Below are 22,218 nucleotides of genomic sequence, written 5' to 3'. Positions count from 1 at the left end.
AGTTCCTTAATCTCAAAAAAACATTTATTTATTTATTTATTTATTTATTTATTTAGATAGAATGTGTGCAAGCAAGCACAGCAAGGGGAACAGCAGGCAGAGGGAGGGAGAGGGAGAAGCAGACTCCCCGTTCAGCAAGGAGCCTGATGCAGGCTCCATTCCAGGACCTTGGGACTACAGCCTGATCCGGAGGCAGACACTTAACCGACTGAGCCACCCAGGCACCCGGTAGTTTTGTTTTGTTTTGTTTTTCTTTAAGATTTTACTTATTTATTCATGAGAGACAGAGAGAGGCAGAGACACAGGCAGAGGGAGAAGCAGACTCCATGTAGGCAGCCCAATGTGGGACTTGATCCTAGGACTCCAGGATCACGCTCTGGGCTGAAGGCAGGCACTAAACCACTGTGCCACCCAGGGATCCGGTACCCAGTAGTTCTTAATTTTAATATAGTGAACATTTAATCTATAGCCAGAAGTGACACTATAAAACTTCTCAGAAAAGAGTAAAACTTAGAGAATTTGGGCTGTTAGATTTTATCTTATCACATTGCTTTAAATGGACTATTTCTATATTTGTAAATCATATATCCGATAAAGAATTAATATCTAAAATATATAAATAAGTCATAAAGCTCAATAGGAAGAAAAATGAACACTCAGATTAAAATTTGAGCAGAGGTACTGAAGAGACATATCTCCAAAGAAGACAGAGATGGCCATCAGGCACATGGAAAGATATTCAACATCACTAATCATCAGGGAAATGGAAATCAGAACCACAATGAAGTATCACCTCATACCTTAATATGGCTATTATTAAAAGGACAAGAAATAACAAGTCTTGATGAGGATGTGGAGGAAAGAGAATCCTTATATACTTGGTGGAAATATAAACTGGTATAACACTATGGGAAACAGTATGGAGGTTCCACAAAAAAAAGTTAAAAAAGAAATACTATGTGATCCAGCAATTCCACTTTTGGGTATTTATCCAAAGAAGATGAAAATACTAACTTTGAAAAGAGATAGGCATCTCCATGTTCATTGGAACATTATTTATAATAGCCATGACATGGAAGCAACTAAGTGTCCATCAACAGATGAATGGCTAAAGAAAAGGTAGTATGAAATGCTATTTAGTTATAAAAAAGAATATCTGCCATTTGCATGACATGGATGGGCCTTGAGAGTATTATGCTAAATAGAATAAGTCAGAGAAAGAAATATTTTATAACCTCACTTATATGTGGAATCTAAAAAACAAAACAAATGAAGAGACAACAAAATCAAAATCATAGATACAGAAAATAGAATGGTGATTCCCAGAGGGGAGAGGGACTGGGGAGTGAGCAAAATGAGTGAAGTGGATCAAGAGGTACAAACTTCTACTTATAAAATAAATAAGTTATGGGGATATGTACAGCATGGGGGGTCTATAGTCATTCATATATATATATTTTTAAATTTATTTGAGAATGTATGTGCACAAATGGGGAGAGGAGCAAAGGGAAAGGTAGATGCAGATTCCCTGCTGAGCAGGGAGCTCACCACGGAACTCAATCCCAGGATCCTGAGATCATGACCTGAGCAGAAGGCAGATGCTTAACCAGCAAGCCACCCAGGTGCCCTAGTCATTCATGTTGTAAAGTGTACTTGAAAGTTGCCAAGAGAGTAAATCCCAAGAGTTTAACTTTATAAAAGTTAACAGATAGTGACAGATAGTAACTAGACTTACTGTAGTGATCATTTTGCAATGTAAACAAATATTGAATCATTATATAGTACATCTGAAAGCATTATTATATTAATTATACCTAAATAGAATTTTTTTAATAAATTAATTTTTATTGGTGTCAGTTTATCAACATACAGAAAAACACCCAGTGCTCTTCCCGTCAAGTGTCCCCCTCAGTCCCCGTCACCCATTCCCCCCACCCCCTGCCCTCCTCCCTTCCACCACCCCTAGTTCGTTTCCCAGAGTTAGGAGTCTTTATGTTCTGTCTCCCTTCCTGATATTTCCCACACATTTCTTCTCCCTTCCCTTATATTCCCTTTCACTATTATTTATATTCCCCAAATGAATGAGAACATACACTGTTTGTCCTTTTCCGATTGACTTACTTCACTCAGCATTATACCCTCCAGTTCCATCCATGTTGAAGCAAATGGTGGGTACCTAAATAGAATTTTTAAAAAATGACTACTTCTGTCACATATAACACTTCAGTTACTTGTTTATTATTCAACATTGAAGGTAAGTTTCTTTTCACTTTACTAAGATATAATAAACTTTATCAAAATAGAAGACTTAGAAAATTAGGTCTTTTTCTGTAGAGTTTATATTTTCAATAGAAAAATTTAAGAGGCATTTCTATAGATTTTTTGGTAGTTTTGATTTTCTGGAAATTACAGTTAATATACAGTATAATATTTCAGGTATAGAATTTAGTGATTCATTACTTACATACAGTATTCAGTGCTCATCACAAGTGCCCTCCTTAATACCCATTACCCATTTAACCTATCCCTTCACTCCCCTCCATCAACCCTGAGTGTGTTCTCTGTGGTTAAGAGTCTGTTTTCTGGTTTGCCTCTCTTTCCGCCCCCCTCACCCCCAATCTTCATCTGGTTTTTTCTTTAAGTTCCACATATGAGTGAAATCATATGTATGGTATTTGTTTTTCTCTGACTGGCTTATTTCACGTAGCATCAAACTCCATCCACATCATTGTGAATGGCAGGATTTAATTCTTTTTGATGCTGAGTAATATTTCATTTTTATGTGTGTGTGTGTGTATGTATATCTTTATCCATTCATCAGTAGGTGTGCATTTGGACTCTTTCCATAATTTGGCTATTGTTGGTAATGCTGCTGTAAACATTGGGGTGCATGTATCCCTTCAAAATGGTATTTTTGTATCCTTTGATCCTCATAGTGCAACTGCTGGATCATAGGGTAATTCTATAGAAATTTTAATAAAAAATGAATTTTGCATGTTTACTAATATTGCAATAATACAAAAGTATATAAAATAAAGAGAAGTTCCTTATCTCATTCATACTCTTTAGGAAAAGCTCTTGCTAATTTCTTTACTCATTACTGATATAGACTGTATGTATGTAGTTTTATTTATTTTTTGTAGTTTTATTTAAATGGCCTCATACCATGCCTACTGAGCTTTGTATTTTAAATATTTTTGAATATCTTTCTCTGCCTGTACATGGTAACCAAGTTTTAATGTTCACAATTTTTAATATATTATATATTTTGTTTCCCATTTTGAAAGTTAATACTATGTTAATACTTATTTTGACAAAATTTTAAAAACAGAATTTTAGGGGGAAGAAAGAACCTCACATATTTTCTAATTGCATTTCTCACTTTCCAAATGAACCTGAGTACCAAAGGTTATGTGACCATCCCAACACGAAAATAAACAGTAAAAAAGATTTAAAACCCCAAGTGTCCACATTTTGAGAGCACACTATCCCCTAAGTCTCCATTTTAAAATTACTATTTGGGTGTTGTTTTTATTTTGTTTTATTTTTTTAGATGTTTTATTTATTATTCATGAGACACAGAGAGAGAGAGAGAGAGGCAGAGACACAGGCAGAGGGAAAAGCAGGCTCCATGCAGGAAGCCCAATGTGGGACTTGATCCCAAGACTCCAGAATCACACCCTGAGCCAAAGGCAGACACTCAACCACTGAGCCATCCAGGTGCCCTATTTGGGTGTTTGGTATGAATTTGTTTTAATAGGAAACTTTCTTCCTTAGTTAATTTGTATAAATTAATATATATAGTATTACTGCCTTTTATTGTCGATCCATCACTGATTTGCTCAGGACGTGCAAGGTGGATTGAGTACTGGGCAGTGGGAAGAATTTAAGTTAAGGTTTAGGTAATTCAAATAACTGAAAGCCTGCCTCACTAGGTAATTGTGATCTTTAAATGATAGCTATTTAAAGTGCTTGTTTACCTCAAGAACTCAGCAAATCAAGGCACTAAAATCAAATGTTGATTATATCATGATAAAATTCTTAACTTGGGTGTATAAGAGCAGAAATTGGCAAACTTTTTCTGTAAAGGGGCAGATAGTTAATATTTTAGTCTCTGTGGGTCACCTACAGTCTCTGTCAGTGTCTTTCAAGGAAATTTTTGTAGAATCCTTTAAAAATGTAACACCAGGCTATTAGCTCATATAGGCTGTACAAAAATAGGTGGTGGGCCAGGTTTAGTCTGTGGCTGCAGTTTGTCTACCCTGATCTAGAGGAGTAATTCCCATGTTGGAATTATCAGAATCTTAGCACTTTAGCTTCTAAGACATTATGAGATAAAAGGGAAGGTATAAATTAATGGGAAAAAAAATAAGGGACTACAGGGTTTGGGGAGAAAACCTTAAGCTAATTGCTTTTTGGATATATAAAGCATAATCTTACCTTTTTTTCTACTGTTTAAATTTAGGTATGAAGCCTATTCATGCTGCAGACAAACAGCTGCTTATAGTGGCAAATGCCCACATGCATTGGGACCCAGAGTATTCTGATGTGAAACTCATCCAGACCATGATGTTTGTCTCAGAGGTTAAAAACATTCTGGAGAAAGCCTCTAGTAGGCCTGGCAGCCCAACTGCAGATCCTAATTCCATCCCGCTGGTGCTATGTGCAGATCTTAACTCATTGCCAGATTCAGGTATTTATGACATCATTTCCTTTTGCTTTTAGTTTTGCTTTAGCTTCTAGTTGAAGGGCTAGCTTGCTCCTAACTTTTTTTTTTTTTTTAATTTTTTTTTTTTTTTTAAATTTATTTATGATAGTCACAGAGAGAGAGAGAGAGAGGCAGAGACACAGGCAGAGGGAGAAGCAGGCTCCATGCACCGGGAGCCTGATGTGGGATTCGATCCCGGGTCTCCAGGATCGCGCCCTGGGCCAAAGGCAGGCGCCAAACCGCTGCGCCACCCAGGGATCCCTGCTCCTAACTTTTGAGTGGAGAATTTTTCTGTGAAATTAGGGAATGTATTAGTAAGAATCCAGGGATAATAGGACATGGGGTAATTGCAGAAAGTTTAGTAAAGAAACTATTTCCAAAAATTTGTACAGGGTTAAGGCAGTACTCTATTACTAAGGGAATTAGGTACTCTATACCACATCTACACCTCAACGTTTGGAGAGTGGTGGGAACTGTTACCAGAACTTGGAAAAAGTAATTATAAAGAGAGGATTATGTAGTAGGAGTGATGGCTTTGAGTTAACTGATGCTATTAATCTCTGACATCAACAAAAAGGGAGCCAGGGGTAATATATCCCCCTGTCTCACTCTACTGTCCTGCCAGTGCTGCCCATTGACCAAATTCAACTAGAAGGTAGAGTGGGGTGGGGGGGTTTGCTGTTGATGCAAGTAAAAAATCAGCATCCTGAGGCACCGAGTGCAATGGAGAAGAAACAATGAGGAAATATTCAGCACGAGTAGTTTAATAAGCTTGGCAACTTTTTTTTTTTTTTTTTTGAGGATCTGATGCTGCTTGCTAATCAGCTCTTTTATTACATAGTTAACTAAACAAACAAGTAGAGAAGCTTTTTTTTCCCAATTTTTTAAAAAAATTTCTTTTTATTGGAGTTCAATTTGCCAACATATAGCATAACACCCAGTGCTCATCCCGCCAAGTGCCCCCCTCAGTGCCCATCATCCAGTCACCCCAACCCCCCACCCACCTCCCCTTCCACTACCCCTTGTTCATTTCCCAGAGTTAGGTGTCTCTCATGTTTTGTCACCCTCACTGATATTTTCACTCATTTTCTCTCCTTTCCCTTTATTCCCTTTCACTAATTTTTATATTCCCCAAATGAATGAGACCATATGTTTGTCCTTTTCTGATTGACTTATTTCACTCAGCATAATACCCTCCAGGTCCCTCCACGTCGAAGCAAATGGTGGGTATTTGTCTTTTCTAATGGCTGAGTAATATTCCATTGTATACATAAACCACATCTTCTTTATCCATTCATTTTTCGATGAACACCGAGGCTCCTTCCACAGTTTGGCTATTGTGGCCATTGCTGATAGAAACGTCCCAGCCTTTCACTGCATCTATATCTTTGGGGTAAATCCCTAACAGTGCAATTTCTGGGTCGTAGGGCAGATCTATTTTTAACTCTTTGAGGAACCTCCACACAGTTTTCCAGAGTGGCTGCACCAGTTCACATTCCCACCAACAGTGCAGGAGGGTTCCCTTTTCTCCGCATCCTCTCCAACATTTGTGGTTTCCTGCCTTGTTAATTTTCCCCATTCTCACTGGTGTGAGGTGGTATCTCATTGTGGTTTTGATTTGTATTTCCCTGATGGCCAGTGATGCGCATTTTCTCATGTGCTTATTGGCCATGTCTATGTCTTCTTCTGTGAGATTTCTGTTCATGTCTTTCGCCCATTTCATGATTGGATTGTTTGTTTCTTTGGTGTTGAGTTTAATAAGTTCTTTATAGATCTTGGATATTAGCCCTTTATCTGATATGTCGTTTGCAAATATCTTCTCCCATTCTGCAGGTTGTCTTTTAGTTTTGTTGACTGCTTCTTTTGCTCTGCAAAAGCTTATTATCTTGATGAAGTCCCAATAATTCATTTTTGCTTCTGTTTCTTTTGTCTTCATGGATGTATCTTGCAAGAATTTGCTGTGGCCAAGTTCAAAAAGGGTGTTGCCTGTGTTCTCCTCTAGGATTTTGATGGAATCTTGTCTCACATTTATATCTTTCATCCATTTTGAGTTTATCTTTGTGTATGGTGTAAGAGAATGGTCTATTGAAGAGACTGTCTTTTTTTCCAGTGGATAGTCTTTGCTTTGTCGAGTATTAGTTGACCATAAAGTTGAGGGTCCACTTTGGGATTCTCTATTCTGTTCCATTGATCTATGTGTCTGTTTTTGTGCCACTACCATACTGTCTTGATAACAATGAGACTGAAGAAAGAGAAATTAAGGAGTCAATCCCATTTATAATTGCACCCAAAAGCATAAGATACCTAGGAATAAACCTAACCAAAGAGGTAAAGGATCTATACCCTAAAACCTACAGAACAATTCTGAAAGAAATTGAGGAAGACACAAAGAGATGGAAAAATATTCCACGCTCATGGATTGAAGAATTAACATTGTGAAAATGTCGGTGTTACCCAGGGCAATTTACACATTTAATGCTTGGCAACTTTTCAATGAATTCATTAAATGGTATATGAATGCTGATAATTAGATGCAGAAAACTGATCCACATTCTCCTTGGATTTGACATTACTTCTTGAGCTGTACTAAACCATTTTATATCCTAATTTATATTATTTCAGATCTTTGTAAAAAATCAGTTCTGCATTTTAGATATTAAAGTTCAAATGTGAGACATTTAAGTGTTACTGTTTTTCTATTACTGTAGCATATTCTAAATTTTTTATATTTTCAATAAACTATTTTAAATTATTTGAAATAATCACTCAACAATAAATGTGAACCCAAGTGCTTGCAATTTTCATAAGTCACAAATCTAGAAAATATCTTTACTTTTTCTCTTTAGCAAATGCTGAAATCATCCTTTTGCATACTTGTCTTTAGCCCCTAGCCCAATTGGCACCTTAACCTGTCTTCCTTTCTCAGTCCTTTTTTGAGGTGAAATCCTCTCAAATATGTTTCCCCCACTTCATTTGATTTGTATAAGCTGTCATTGACAGTGCAGCGTGGTGAGCTGATTCTAGAGCCAGACTGCCAGGGTTAGATCCTGCTTCTACCACTTACAGGTGCAATCTGTAAGTTCCTCATTTTGAAATAAGGGAATAATTTTAGCCACCACATAAAGTTGTTTGTGAGGTTTAAGTATGTAAAGTACTTAACACAGTGCCTGGCGTATACTAAATGCTAGATACATGATAGCTCCTTTTCACAGTACTGATACTGTGCTCATCACTTATTCATTATATGTTGCTGTCATTCCTGATCACAGATAGAAAGAGATAGCTAACAGTATTCAATCATTATCATCATCAGCAGCAGCAGCAGCAGCGGCAGCAGCATTGTGATATACTTTTCATATTTACTTGTTAAATGGAAGCAGTTGTATTTTGTGAATGGTTCTACTTTAGCTTTTTATACATTTTTAATATTTTTTACCAAGTAGTTTTTTTGTAGCATATAATGTCCCTTATATAGTATCAGAATAAAAGAATTCACTGTAGTTCAAAATAAAGAATACTTTCTACCTAATATAGACATTGAAATGTTGAAGATGCAGAGTCTATTTTTGTTGTAAATGACTTTTTATTATGTATGCTATATGATACATATTCCTGAAAGTTGTTGATTGACTGCATAGGATAGTGAGATACTAATGAGATAGTGGTTTAGGATAATATTCTAAAGCCTTCAAGGTTAAGTCTTTCTTGGTGAATGTCACCTTTGCCTCAAGGAATCATCTTTAGTTTGAAGAACCCATTAAAAAACTGAAGATATTTCTGGATGATCCTGATACTTTGTTTTGGAACAGGCAAATACCCTCCAGTTTGATTTAACCATATGAAGTTATTGATGTTTGATTTTTTTTTTTTAACAACCAACCACCACAAAAAGGCAGTTTCATATATGGCTCAACCTAATTAAGCTGCTCTGAACCTGGTATATCCACCTGATAATGAAATTTTGGTCGTATAGTCTTATATTAAGGTCTAAATGCTAAATGGTAGTATTTCTTCTTTTTCTTTTCTGTTAGGTGTTGTGGAATATTTGAGCAATGGAGGAGTAGCTGACAACCATAAGGACTTCAAGGAACTAAGGTACAATGAGTGTCTTATGAACTTCAGCTGCAATGGAAAGAATGGAAGCTCAGAAGGGAGAATCACACATGGCTTCCAACTGAAGAGCGCCTATGAAAATAACTTGATGCCTTACACCAATTACACCTTTGATTTCAAAGTGAGTGACAGTCTCTGAGCTGATATAGAAATTATTTTAAATACAAACATAGGATAAGAAAGACCTGTATTATTTATGCTTAATTGTATAATCTTCAGGAATTTTTAGATTCTCAAAATGCCGTGAAGTATGCTACTAAATGTTAGGGGGTTTGTTAGCTTTGTTTTTTGTTATTGCTAACTTGAGAATTATTTTGAACCCTTGTTTTTCACATTTCAAGTAATGCTAATAAACAGCCCAAACTCTCAAAATGCCTACTATTTGCCAGGCACTGTTCAGAACACTTTATATTTATTAATATAGTTAATCTTCATATTTATTAATATAATTACTCCCTAACTTTCAGTAAGAATCTATATAATCAGCTTGATATAGGTATATGAGTAAGTTTACTTTGAATGAATTTATATAATATTCTCAAAGAATTTTCTTAGTAATTTTCATAGATGTCTTATCTATCTTTAAATTTTCCAAATTTCTTTGGGAGATGGGGTTAGAGAGGGTCTGTTTTTATACACACACACACACACACACACACACACACAGCCCTCTATTGATGTAGTCAAACTAGTATATTCCCAGGCAGTGGAACACTACAGCTTATTAATAAAAGGAAAAGAGAGATATTTTTTCAAGATAAAAAAATTTAGAGGGCCCATTGTACAAGACAGATTGTTCTTTAGAAAGATTGACTGTGTGTGAGATGCCTGGGTGGCTCAGCGGTTTAGGTCTGTCTTCAGCCCAGGGTGTGATCCTTGAGTCCTGGGATCGAGTCCCACATTGGGCTCCCTGCATGGAGCCTGCTTCTCCCTCTGCCTATGACTCTGAGTCTTTCATGGATAATAAAATAAAATAAAATAAATAAAATAAAATAAAATAAAATAAAATAAAATAAAATAATAAAATAATAAAATAATAAAATAATAAATAAAATAAAATAAATAAAATATAAAATAAAATAAAATAATAAAATAAATATAAAATAAAATATAAAAAAATAAAAAATAAAAATAAAGATTGTAGTGGTTTTCTGTAACTAAGATTACTTTCCTATTGCCAATTATCTGATCAGTCTTTTGGATTATAGTTCTCCATTATACTTCTGTTTGACTTTCTGGCATTTCAGGCATCTATATTAAAATCTTATACTTTCCTGGAAAAAAGTACAGGTGTTAGAAAGTGGTTTGGTGTAAGAAGCCTAGGGGTCATACATAAAAATACCAAAGAAAAATTTTGAAATGAGCTCTTTCACATCTCCAAAATCTTTTTATGTTTTTATTTTCAGTGATTGTTGTTAGTTAGCCCCTTTATAAGGAACAAATTGGAGGAGGAGGAAGGGAAATTGCTGGGATGTTATTAGTCAACTTTGTGATCATAGAGTAGAGAAAAAATTGCTTAGAATAAATTGAATCTAATTTTAGTACTTGCTGTTAGATAGTGATATCCCCAGTGATAGTTCATTTTGTTCAAATCACTCATATGCAGTAATGTGCTAGTAGACATTTAATAACCAGCTTTCCCAGAAAAAGAAACCCTAACTTGCAGTGTTTGTTGATTTCTGTGGTATAAGTATTCCCCACTATGGTAGATTTTAAGCTCCCAACGTAATACCATTGAATTCAGAATTGAGATGAAACACTAAGAAAGCAGGTACAGCTGGCTGTAGCATACCACTGCTCTTTTGCAAGCTTAAAGGAAAACCTCTAGGCTTAATGATACACAGTTTACTATACGTTAATTTCTGTCCTTGTGACTATAGTGATATATAATACATCTTTGCCAGTACAACCCAGAAAATCCAAATTAAAATTCCCTAAAATGTTTAATAATTCTGCTACTCTTGTTGTTTTGGCATGGGTGTGGTAGAAAGACCAAATTTCTACCTCATCTAGGCTTTGATAAAGGTTATTTTTCCTTGTCCATCAATGGAAATTAGAGAAACAAAATTTGGGATATTCATCTAAGCCATCTTTCTTAACCATCTAATTGTTTTAAAATCCTTTGTTGTTATTTCTTTAAAAGATTTTACATGTGGTGATAATTTGAATCAAAAATTGTACTGAACCATTTACATTGTCCAAAGAGGTACAGGAAAAGAACCAAAAGCACATGACTCAGAGAGTGTTTGATGTTTGAATATGTAGGATAAGATGAGACAGAAGGACAGAGCTATAAATCCATGAGAGACAGGTGTGTACAGGAAGATAAATACACTGGCTGGCTTGATAGATAGATGGATGGGATGGGAGAGTGGGAGGAGATTTAAAGATAGGATGACCAGAGAACAAACCAAGGGCATACCTAACAACAGAAAATGAAGCTTTTAGTCCAAATAACAGTGAGTGTTTCAGTTTTATGTAAAGCATTTTATGCCATCCCAGTATTGAAGGCAATCAGTAAAAAAGGAAAGATAGTATCAGACATAAAAAATGTCATGTAATTAACATTACATACAGTTCCAAATACAAAATTCTGCCATTACATCAGTGGAGTGTTGTTAAATTTTATTTACTTGGCTTATAGCATCTGTTTACTTTCTTGGTCCTTGAATAAGTTAGAAATGTAGAAAAGTGATATTAGAACTCAGATGCAGGGGTGCCTGGGTGGCTCAGCTGGTTAAGCATCTGCTTTTGGTTCAGGTCATGACCCTGGGGCCCTGGGATTGAGCCCCATGTTGGGCTCCCTGCTCAGTGGGGAGCTCACTTCTCCCTCTCCCTCTGCCTGCTGCTCCCCCTTGCTTCTCTGAGCTCTCTCTCTGTGTCAGATAAATAAAATCTTAAAAAAAAGAGAGACCTCTCGAGTGAGGGGAGAGAGGTTTCGTGTTGTTTAGAACTCAGACGAATTTAATCTAGAACTGATTTGGGATGTACCAAAGGGTGGGTAAGCCATTTAGGACAATTGCTTGTAGACCAGGTGTCTTAGTGATAGCTAACAGAATATGGGCCATAGACTGTGTGGGTGATAAGCAACAAAAGTTTATTGATCACAGTGCTGGAGGCTGGAAGTGTAAAATCAGGGCACCAGCATGGTCAGGCTCAGATGAGGATCTTCTGGATTGCAGAGACCTGTATTTTTGTATCCTCACTAGGCAGAGAGTCTGAGAGAACTCTCTGGGGTCTCTCTTTATAGAGCATTAATCCCACTCATGAGAACACTACCTTAATGATCGAATTACCTCCCCAAAGACCCACCTCCTATTTCCATCATGTTAGGAATTAGGATTTCAGGGTGTGAATTTTGGGGGGACAGAAACCTTCAGACTGTAACAACAGATAAATTGAATTGACAGCTTAATGCAGATTTGCTGCCATCACTATTGCTGCTGCTGCTCTTTGCCCCACCAGTCTAAGGGTGTGCCTGAACCAGTTAATGAAAAAAGGACACTTTTCCTATTTTGTCAAGTAATAAATCTTTCTCTATTAGAGTATATAATTTTCTCACATTCTTTTAAAACTTATTAGCATAATGTTAGCTCATAAGCTATTTCCATTATTCTTTCTTTTTTGTTTTTTCAAATACAGTTCTATAAACTTACTATAGTCTTTACTAATATTAAGGCTACTTCCCCACATTGTAGCCTTAAAAAAAAAGTTTGAATAAAAAAAAGTTAAGAATCATTAGTCTAATAACCTACTTTGTGGGCTTGACAGTATGTAAATGTACATACATATGTACAAATATTTGGGTGAGTTTGCAGATAGGACCTTGCTAAGGGTTTTGATAAGAGCTTTTACTCTCAATGTTTCAAATTAAGAAAATAGTTAAAAGTGATTCCTCCAGTTAAATGTGTCTTACTCTCTAGAGTGTTTAACATCTTCTTGGGGCCTGTGTGTGCAAAGGATTCTATAAGTCTAGCAGCTAGTGTGCATAATGGCACTCTTAAGAAGTGATACAGGAGATTTATTCAACCTAAGTAACAGAGTATTTCATTTATGTTTTGTTTATAGTTGAAGCAAAAGTGATCTCATAAAGACAAATCCACTCTGACCCTTGGTAACCCTTTTCCTAAAATGTCACTGCAAAACTGGGCATTAGCCAAAATGAAAGGATAATGCTTTGTACTATCATTTTTTTTTAACTGTTTAGACTTTGAGTATTAATGGCAAAAAGTCCTTCCTTGGATTCAAGTAGGTACCTTAATTTGTGGCAAAATTAAGGTTTCTAAATGTTGAATGAGGCCCTCTTGCTCAAAAGCACAATCTCATTATTTTGGTCTTGGTCAACAAACTGAGGTAATTATTTCCAAATTTCATAATACAAACTTTTTTCATTAAAAGTCTCTACTTGGGATCCCTGGGTGGCGCAGCGGTTTGGCGCCTGCCTTTGACTCAGGGCGCGATCCTGGAGACCCGGGATCGAATCCCACGTCAGGCTCCCGATGCATGGAGCCTGTTTCTCACTCTGCCTGTGTCTCTGCCTCTCTCTCTGTCTCTGTGACTGTCATAAATAAATAAATAAATAAATAAATAAAAATTAAAAGTCTCTACTTTCTTTTTTTTTAATTTTTTTAAAGTAGCCCATTTCACTATAATATTATAATATTTCGGGAACTCATTATGTTTACTATTTCTAAATAGATATTTCCAGATCTGGAAATATTTCTCCACACTTGGGCTCAGGCTCTTTTGAAATGGATAGGAAGAAATTTAACTTTATCTTCCCCTCCCCTTTTTAATTAGGCTCCATGCTGGGCTCTCTCTCTATATATATATACCTGTCAAGTATTTTTTGCTAAGGAATCCAGAATTTACAGTATACCAGAATTTGTGAAAATGAGTATTCTGAAGAACACATTGGAAAAATTAACTGTATGTAGTATTTGTACATAGGTAGCATATCTGAGAAAGCTGAACTAGAATTGGCAAATCTGAAAACCTGCTTTACCATGGATTCATTCATATGTGTTTGGATATCTTGATGTGTAAATAATTGAAAATAATGCCAGTTAACATTAAAAAGTTAATTTGAGTCATACCTTTTCATTATGCATTTATATAAAAAGCTTGTTGTAACTGATAGATTTAGTGTATTCCCATAATGTTTATACTGATGTATTAGATTTCACTAACTTAAGCAAGCCAATTTTAAAGATGCCTAGACAGTTTGGTGTGTTTAGCTTCTCCGTTTGCTTACCACTTATGCACACATACAAGGCTTTATGACTCCAGTTGGGTCCTGTATTTCCCTGTTGAGCCATCTTTATTTTATGTAATACCCACTGAAGACTTGAGTCGTATTTGACCCATTGTCAAGATAACAGGTACTAGAAGTACAGGTTAATCAGGTATTTGGCTTTTACAAATTATGAATTGTTCTTTATATATCTTGAGTTATTCTTTTTTTCTAAGCATATATTTTTCTTTTTTTTCCCCAACCCCTAATCTCTTTCCAGGGCGTGATTGACTACATTTTCTATTCCAAGACTCATATGAACGTGCTTGGTGTCCTGGGGCCTTTAGATCCTCAATGGCTGGTTGAGAACAACATCACTGGGTGTCCACACCCTCACATCCCTTCAGACCACTTCTCACTGTTAACACAACTTGAACTCCACCCTCCACTTCTGCCTCTTGTTAATGGTGTTCACTTGCCTAATCGGAGGTAGTGGAGTACTACCCCGCAAAGACGGGGGGATCTGTTGCTATGGACCTGTACAGTTGTAAATCAAAGTATGTAGGAGTGAAGTATGGCCATCCTTAAGCTGCTTCTTCAGGTTCCTTTCATTATGTGTTTGCTCTAAGATTTTGTACATTTTTGTGTATATTGGTATCATTTGGCACTAGGGCTGGAACCAAAGTATTACTCTTTCCAAATTTTTAATTTGTTTTTAAGTTGGACCTTCTTCATATTATATTAGGAGTCAGCATTCGTAATTAATAAATCACCAATTCAAGGCCCAACAACAGTGTATTTGTTTTTCCAAAACAAATACTTTCTTTTGAATGGTTTCACATGAGCCAACTATTTTTGTAAAAGGCAATTTTTAAAAACTATAAATAAGACATTTTAAACTGGTGGCATGCCTTACAGGAAAAATTTCTTAGATTTCTGTTTTCCATTATAACAAACTGATTTTTGGCTCCCCTGGTCTTTTGCACATTAACAAAGCACTTAAATTTGCTAGATCTGTACATAAACTATGATACAGCTTTAACCATAATAGAAGAAGAGAGAAATTAAAGATGGTTGCACAATATGCTTTCAAAATCAAGCATTCAACAGCACATGACAGTTTGTTGGGCAAGCACTGGTTGTTTTGTTTTGTTTTGTTTTTTTTGAGGAATCACTCTGTATTTAGTTCCTCTGTTAGTTATAACCTCATTGGAAGTATTAATTTTAAGCCTTTCTCTCTAGTTTATTGGAAAATAGTAGGTAATTTCTACTGCCACACGTCTTGAAAGTAGAATTTGTTATATTTAGGTTGCCCACAAAATTAGTGTCTAATATTTTCATTATTGTCACCCACCATTTTCTCCCTGATTGTGCTGGAGAAACAGATAAGATCTGGGTATTAATTTTTGCTGTTATAGTTCAGTGTTTAAAAAAACAAACAAACAAAACCCAAACAACTGCTGAATAAAAAGGCCCTGATCAAAGTTTTAAAAGGGAAAAGTGATACAAATATCTCATGTGTTTCTTGAAGTAGGACAGGTGGCTGCTGGTTTGGGCTTTTTGAGGTGACAGTGGCAAGGACTTGAGGGGTAGAGAGAACATGGAGTAATTGAAAACCCTGGATCATTTTTTTCCTGACTCTAGTTGCCAAATGGCCATTATATGCTTTTAATCTTTGTTTCCGTTGTCTGTCAGGGTTGAATTAAGAAGCTACTGGTTTATTCCCAACTGTTGTTGCTCTTTAGAAATGTTGGAATCCTTTTTTTGCCCAGGAGGGGCCAGTTGAAGATCTATGACTCAAGAGGCAGTGAACATAATAGGTTTTCTGGGGGAAAAATTGGTTGGCTACTTGATGTTAATTAGGGCACAGTTAACAGGAAAAGGTTGTGTCTCTGTTTTTAAGTTTTTCTTTATTCTGCTTTTTTGCTGCTATAAGAGTTTTCTGAAATTTATATTTTAAACTTTTCATGCACTTTACTGTTTCTAGTCTCAAAATGTGATATTTTTAATAAACAAGAAATTTTCCATTATGTGAATGAAATTTTAAAAGAAAATAGCCTATATTTGTGTCTCACTAATATATAAAGTACAGGTCAAATCTAAATTATTTAATTAGTTTTAAATATATACAATTTGCCTCCTCTTTCAAACCTGACATCTTAGGCTGTTTTATTAGTCTTAAATGATGCATTTCCTTTGGTCATTTTCTACTAATTTCTTCCATAGTAAATTAATCAGGCTATATAAGATAATGTTTCCCCAGAAGGGTGATTTTAGTGGGACGAGGGTGGTGGGATGATGTAACGTCATATATGGGATTGCATCAGAAGGGTTCTGTAGAGCCTAACCTCCCTTTTAAAAGTGCCTAGTGATAGAGGCGTTGTTGTCATCTATTATAATTGGAATGTCATTGTAGTTGAGTGGAGTTTGATGTAAATAAAATATTCTTTTAAAAATGGTAAAGTACCAGAATAAACAAAGAAACAACCCTTAAGGTGACAGATTTTCCTCAGTGTGCAGGTATCCCTTCTTATATACCTCAAACATTCAACATCTAGCCATGCAAATTGATTACCTGAACCATAGTACTGGAAAGTAGAATAGCATGAAAAACTTAATTTTGTGGACATTACCTTTTTTTGTAATCAGCTACTGTATGTTTTATTTTAAATCTTTTGTTTTGCGTGGGTTTTCTGCTCTGGAGGTATATGCACTAACAAAACATTTTCCTCCTTTCATATGTGCATGTTAATTAGCAATGTGAGCAATATTTCCTACCATACTTCACTCCCAATATTTTTTGAGATGTTTGTATAAAATGGAATTTAAAGTTCACTTATGATTGTATATGAACCACAGAGGAGCCCATTTATTAATAAAAAACTTTTTTAATAGTTAAATGTAGAGGGAAAAAATAAAAAAAATTGGGAAACATTGTAAACAGCTTAAGTTTATTTTGTGTATGATCGAGGCACTCTGTTGCAGGAAGGTGTGTAATTGGGTTCTCTCTGCTTCCAAATGCACTCTTTCAAACCATTCATTATCCTGTGTATTTTTAATGTGGTTTTAGTAAATGTTGGTAATAGCTCTGTTGAAGTAGGTAATTAATTGTGTTATGTTTTGGGTGGCACACACACTTGGGGCATGGTAACCCAAATTTCATGTGCACGGTTTCCCTTTAGCCCACTACCCAAATTTCACACACCTTTCACCCTTTGTTCCCTTTGTAAAAGGAGTGGTATCTGTTTTGAGCTGCCAATTCAGATGATCAGAAATGCTGCTCTCCTCAGTATTGTCTTGTTAAAACGCATGCCATTTGGAACTTTGGCAGTGAGAAGCCAAAAGGAAGAGGTGAATGACATATGGTATATATTCAATGAAAGTAAAATATTTATGCTTATATACTTTCTAGTTCTCAGAATAAGTTTAATAAGCTTTACGCCATGGGGCTGCTGCATATTTTATCTGAAGTTAAGAGAAAATTTGGGCATTTTTAGGTTGTGATAATGTGTGGTTTTTTTTAACTGTTAAATATGATTTCTGATATTTGTCTAAGAACTGGAGTGTTCTTTAAATTTATTAAAACAGTGTTGTTTGAGGAAGGGAAAACTGCACTGTTTGCTATTACAACAGTCATACAAGTGCATGTCAAGTCACCCACTCTCTCAGGCATCAGTTTCTGCCTCATAGCTTTACACATTTTGATGGGGAATATTGCAGCATCCTCAGGACTGACATCTGGGAAAGGCTCAAATCCACTTACTGCTCCTTGCTTGTTGACTTTGTTTTAAAATATTGTGCCTGGTGTCAACTTTTAAGCAACAGCACTGCCTAAAAGCAAGCAGAGAACAGAATCCCAGCACCATTCTATAGGCAACTTTTTAGAATTCAGATATAGTAAATCTGTTCAAGATTTATGATGTTTTATGTAAAAAAAATTTTGTACAATGTAGCTGAATATTTTTGTTTCATTTCTTTGATGTAAGGCGTGTGAACATTCGTTTGAATATCACATGTTAAAGTCAGGTAATGGCACAATGGGTTCTGAGACCAGCTTCACCCTCCCCCTCCCCCCACCCTTCCACCCTCCCATTTGCCTTGTTCCAAGCTCTTTCTTTTCAAATTACTTTTCTGATATTCATAGGCAGATATTTAATTTTACTAATAAGCATCCTGTGTGAATGTATTAAATAAGCCACTGTGTTTCAGTGTTGTAGTTTGCAGAAATATAAAGCTTTGTTTCTTATTTGTCCCTATTATTTGGTGTGTTACAGTTATGTATTGAATCACAGAGAAATATTGGGAGAAAATACCTAAAACTCGTATCACTTGATTCTATGATGGGTTATATTAGAATTGAGGATGTGGCACATTAGAACTGGAACATGGGCAAACATAACTATGTTCCATTTTGAAATTGTATCTCCTAAGTATCTGTTGTTAAGTGGGTGAAAAATTAAGTTTGTATTTGCATTTCCAAGAGTTTCTAAAAATCACAAATGCCATCTATACTTTCAAATCAAATAGCAAGAAGTAGAGAAAGCACAAGACAAAATAGGTTAAATGTGTTCTTTGATGGAACCAGAGGCATATGGTTTTTCATTCCTAATACAAGGCTAGGTTTTCTAGCAAATTGACTGTGTCCCAGTACTTACAGTACTTGTTTCTAAGTCTTATATTCTGAGCGATTTTAATAGCTTTGTAAAATGCACTGACTGATCAGTAGCTTTGGTCACAGAAAACATAATCAGTTTCTGATACATTTGGCAGGGCCATAGAATAATGGTTATATAGCAAGCAGTAACTTTATGGCACGTTTTCAAAATAGCACTCATATATACTTATATTTTGACAGAAATGTGAATTGTCACATTTATAAGGTACTATCTTTTTCCTACCTGCCCTCACCTTAAAAAAAAAACCAACTAATATGTAGATTTGTTTAACCTTTTCCTTTTGAATTATATCATGTTTATAGAACTCTGAGAATTATAGGTAGACAAATTAGCTAGGAAAATTAGGATATTTTTCTAAGCCAGGAAATTCCACTAAAGTTTCCAGTTCGTAGACAAAACTTTTATACTTATGGTTACTTTGAATGATTTTAATTTTTTTATTGCATCATGATCACCAAATTCAGATTGAAACTTAATTACTACACCTTTAACCTGGCTTATTTACCAAAGTTGTAATTTAAGAACAGGATGCCAAGGGCGTGTTTGATTTTACAGAAAATGATTTGGGAATCTCTGTGAATAAGTGTCATCTTAAAGCTTAAGGATAAGAAGAAGAAAGTTCTTATACCTATACTGCAGGGTGTTCTGAATAAGATCCATGAAAAAAAAAAGTTTTTTTCAGGAAGGTGGTGAGGGAGAACGTGCATGTTTTCTTATTTTAACCAAATACCTTCTTTATGTAAGTTTCTCGTTGAATTACTTACTCAAGTCTTACAGTAGGAAGTAGGCAGGTACTAGGAAAAGCAAGCTTTGTTAACCTACTTAGTAATTTATTTTGGCGTAAGTTTGGGTTATTCTTGGAACCAAAGGAAAACAAGCATGTTTGAAGTTTTATTCAACATACATCATGACATTAAAGTAATGGAATGTTTTTAAGTAAAATAGATTTTACTTTCAAAGCATATAAAATAAGGACATTTCTGCCTATTAAATGTTCATTTTTTTTATGGCACTTAGTTTAAACTCAGTAGCATTGTCCCAAAACTAGAAATGATGTTATCAGAAACAGTAAATCACATTTTGAAAAGGGTATGTAAATGCCAAGGGATATGACTCTTGGCATACTTGGTACATGCAGTTTTCAAAAACTTGGAGAAAGCATAGTTTGGCACCTGTTAGTACTTCTTTTTGTTACAACAGTCTCCCCAGATTTAGATTATTTCCCTACTTGTACCTCTGTCACTTTTAAATCTAAAAGCATAAGAATCATGGTAACCCTCTCAAAAGTGGCCCTTTCTTGCTTCAGTTTTGTGTTACTGACATATAACTGTATTTTCTTTGAAGCTATTAATGGTTATATGAACCATATTTGTTTAATTAGTTATCTTAACTCACACAATTGGCTCAGTGTTGATGTGTCAAACAATGGCTTTGCTTAACAGGCTTAGTTTCCTGCTACTTGTTTCAGTCTTGGTACAATAAGTGATGCAGTAGTCTGGGTCTGTATGTATTCAGAAGCTGTACTGTTCTTTCTCTGTGCTTAACTTGCTAAAAATATATTCCCTTACCTGTGAAATTCCTGAGCGTTGCTCTGCCAACTTTTTTCGGGGGTGGGGGGGGTGGGAGGAGTTTGGATGGCTGTATTACTGCACACTGGATCTGGAATTGTTCAGTGTTGTGAGTGGCAAATTTCTTAAACACCAGCGGCACTGAGAAGTGCACTATGGGCATTCGTACAGTTGTCCAAATGCAAGCATTTCTTTGATCTAGGAAAGGTTGAGGAATAGAGTTCATTGGACTACTTGGAATATTTTGAGGAGGATGAACATTTCAAACTTTGGCTTTTTTTACTTCTGGATGGGGTGGTAATGAGGGAGACTTCTTTTTGGTAAAGAGAGTGTGTTTGTACCTTCTCTTTCGGAAAGGCCAGGGTGTTTGCCATATTCACTATGGGTTAATTTATATCTTGTATTGTGATTTCTTTCAACCATAAAACAAGTGCCAAATAAATGACGATCTACTCTTCAACTCAACTTACCATTTGAATAGGGAAGGATTCATCTATTTTCATTATTTGGCAATAAATTAATAATACATTGTTTTGCATATATTTGAGTCATTCTGTGGCCTATAAAGTGTTTTTGTAATTAATGGTTGGAAAGCAAAACACTTGAGTTTAAAACTGAGCAAGATATTTTGGTAATTTATCCCTTGAATGCTTGGGAGTTTCTAGTGGTACTATTCCAGAACAGATTCTCCTGTTTTAGGTTATATATTTACTTTACTTTTGTCCTAAGAAAAAGCCAAGCACTAAATCAATTTGTTACTGTGTTCCATTAATCAGTTTAAAAATCTAAGATTTTTTTCCTTTTTTTCTTTTTTCATTCATTCTCTTGTTAGAAGACTTAATGAAGTGCCATGTAATTGTAGCTTACTAGTGTTTAATGTTTAATAGACTGATTCTGTGGCGTTCTAATCATTTAACACTCTGTTATCCTTGGAGAAAGTGGTTCTACTCTTACTGAACACATTCTCTCTGACAAAATCACCAGCTGCTTTATTTTTCTATTTATTAAACAGTTGATGAGGTCTGAAACTTGACCGAACTGCTCAGCTGAGATGTTTTTCACAGTAGACACTGTACAAAATGTGCGTGCAAAAGGACACAGTTGGGTGGTAGTATTTTTTCATTAATGTGAACATTGACTAAACAAAGCAGTCCTGCCTTTTAAATCTTGTGGCAGCTCAGAAGGGAGGTGCTTAAGAACCTTAACTACTATGTCAGATGACAAAATACTTTTTTCCATTTTGGAGATTGGGTACTGATCACACATGATGTATAGGGCTAAATATATGCTTGTTTCCTTGCACCTGTGTACTTCCTCTTCTTTCCCTCCCTTTCCCCTGTAGGCAATAAATGGCCATTTTGCAACTGCGTACCTTTGTCTTGATTTTTTACTCTTTGTCTGTGCAGTATGTGTCTGCTTTTAGGTCAGTACATCTCTTGGAAAGTGAAGTAAGAAGCCAAGGTAATTCAGACAAAAAATTATAAATTCATGCTACATTTTTTTTCTAGTGAAAACTGTATTACTGTTTAAACAGTACCTTGATTAGAATAGATTTGGAAGTTAGCCATAATTATGACTTGCTTTGGCTGAAGATATCTGAGCAGAGGGACATGTGTCACTTCTGAGTGAGGCTTTAAGACCCAGTGTGCAGTTTGCTGTATTCCCATTTGTTGCTTTGGTGATAATGGAAGCATATATTGAGATTCAACTTCCCATCCTAGATCTTTGAGTGACTAGTGAACAGAGCTTTCCTGCTGACGTACACAGAAATGTGTGAGAAACAACAGCCAAATCTTAGTGTCTTCATAAAGGTTTGTTATTGCAGCATGATCTAACCCATACTGGCTGATATGCAACCTTCAGATCTGCTGAGTTACCACATTAACCAGTCTTAATAAGTAGACTTTCCAAGACAGAGTA

The 22,218-nt window shown here is 35.6% G+C and overlaps 1 protein-coding gene across 2 annotated transcripts in view; it reads left to right on the top strand.

Annotated features, from left to right (window-relative positions):
• CNOT6L (CCR4-NOT transcription complex subunit 6 like) overlaps positions 1-21,667 on the top strand; it is a 118,459-nt gene extending 96,792 nt beyond the window's left edge. For both annotated transcript variants that reach the window (XM_041758125.1, XM_041758124.1), the window contains exons 10-12: positions 4,466-4,693; positions 8,740-8,942; positions 14,335-21,667. In XM_041758125.1, the coding sequence (XP_041614059.1) occupies positions 4,466-4,693; positions 8,740-8,942; positions 14,335-14,547 (644 nt within the window). In that variant the 3' untranslated portion in view covers positions 14,548-21,667. The remainder of the gene's footprint in view (positions 1-4,465; positions 4,694-8,739; positions 8,943-14,334) is intronic.
• The last annotated feature ends 551 nt before the right edge of the window (positions 21,668-22,218 follow it).

This window comes from Vulpes lagopus, chromosome 6 (assembly GCF_018345385.1).
Source record: "Vulpes lagopus strain Blue_001 chromosome 6, ASM1834538v1, whole genome shotgun sequence".
NCBI classification, from domain to species: domain Eukaryota; kingdom Metazoa; phylum Chordata; class Mammalia; order Carnivora; family Canidae; genus Vulpes; species Vulpes lagopus.
Note: the sequence above shows the minus strand (reverse complement) of the source record. Positions and strands in the feature narration are given on the sequence as shown.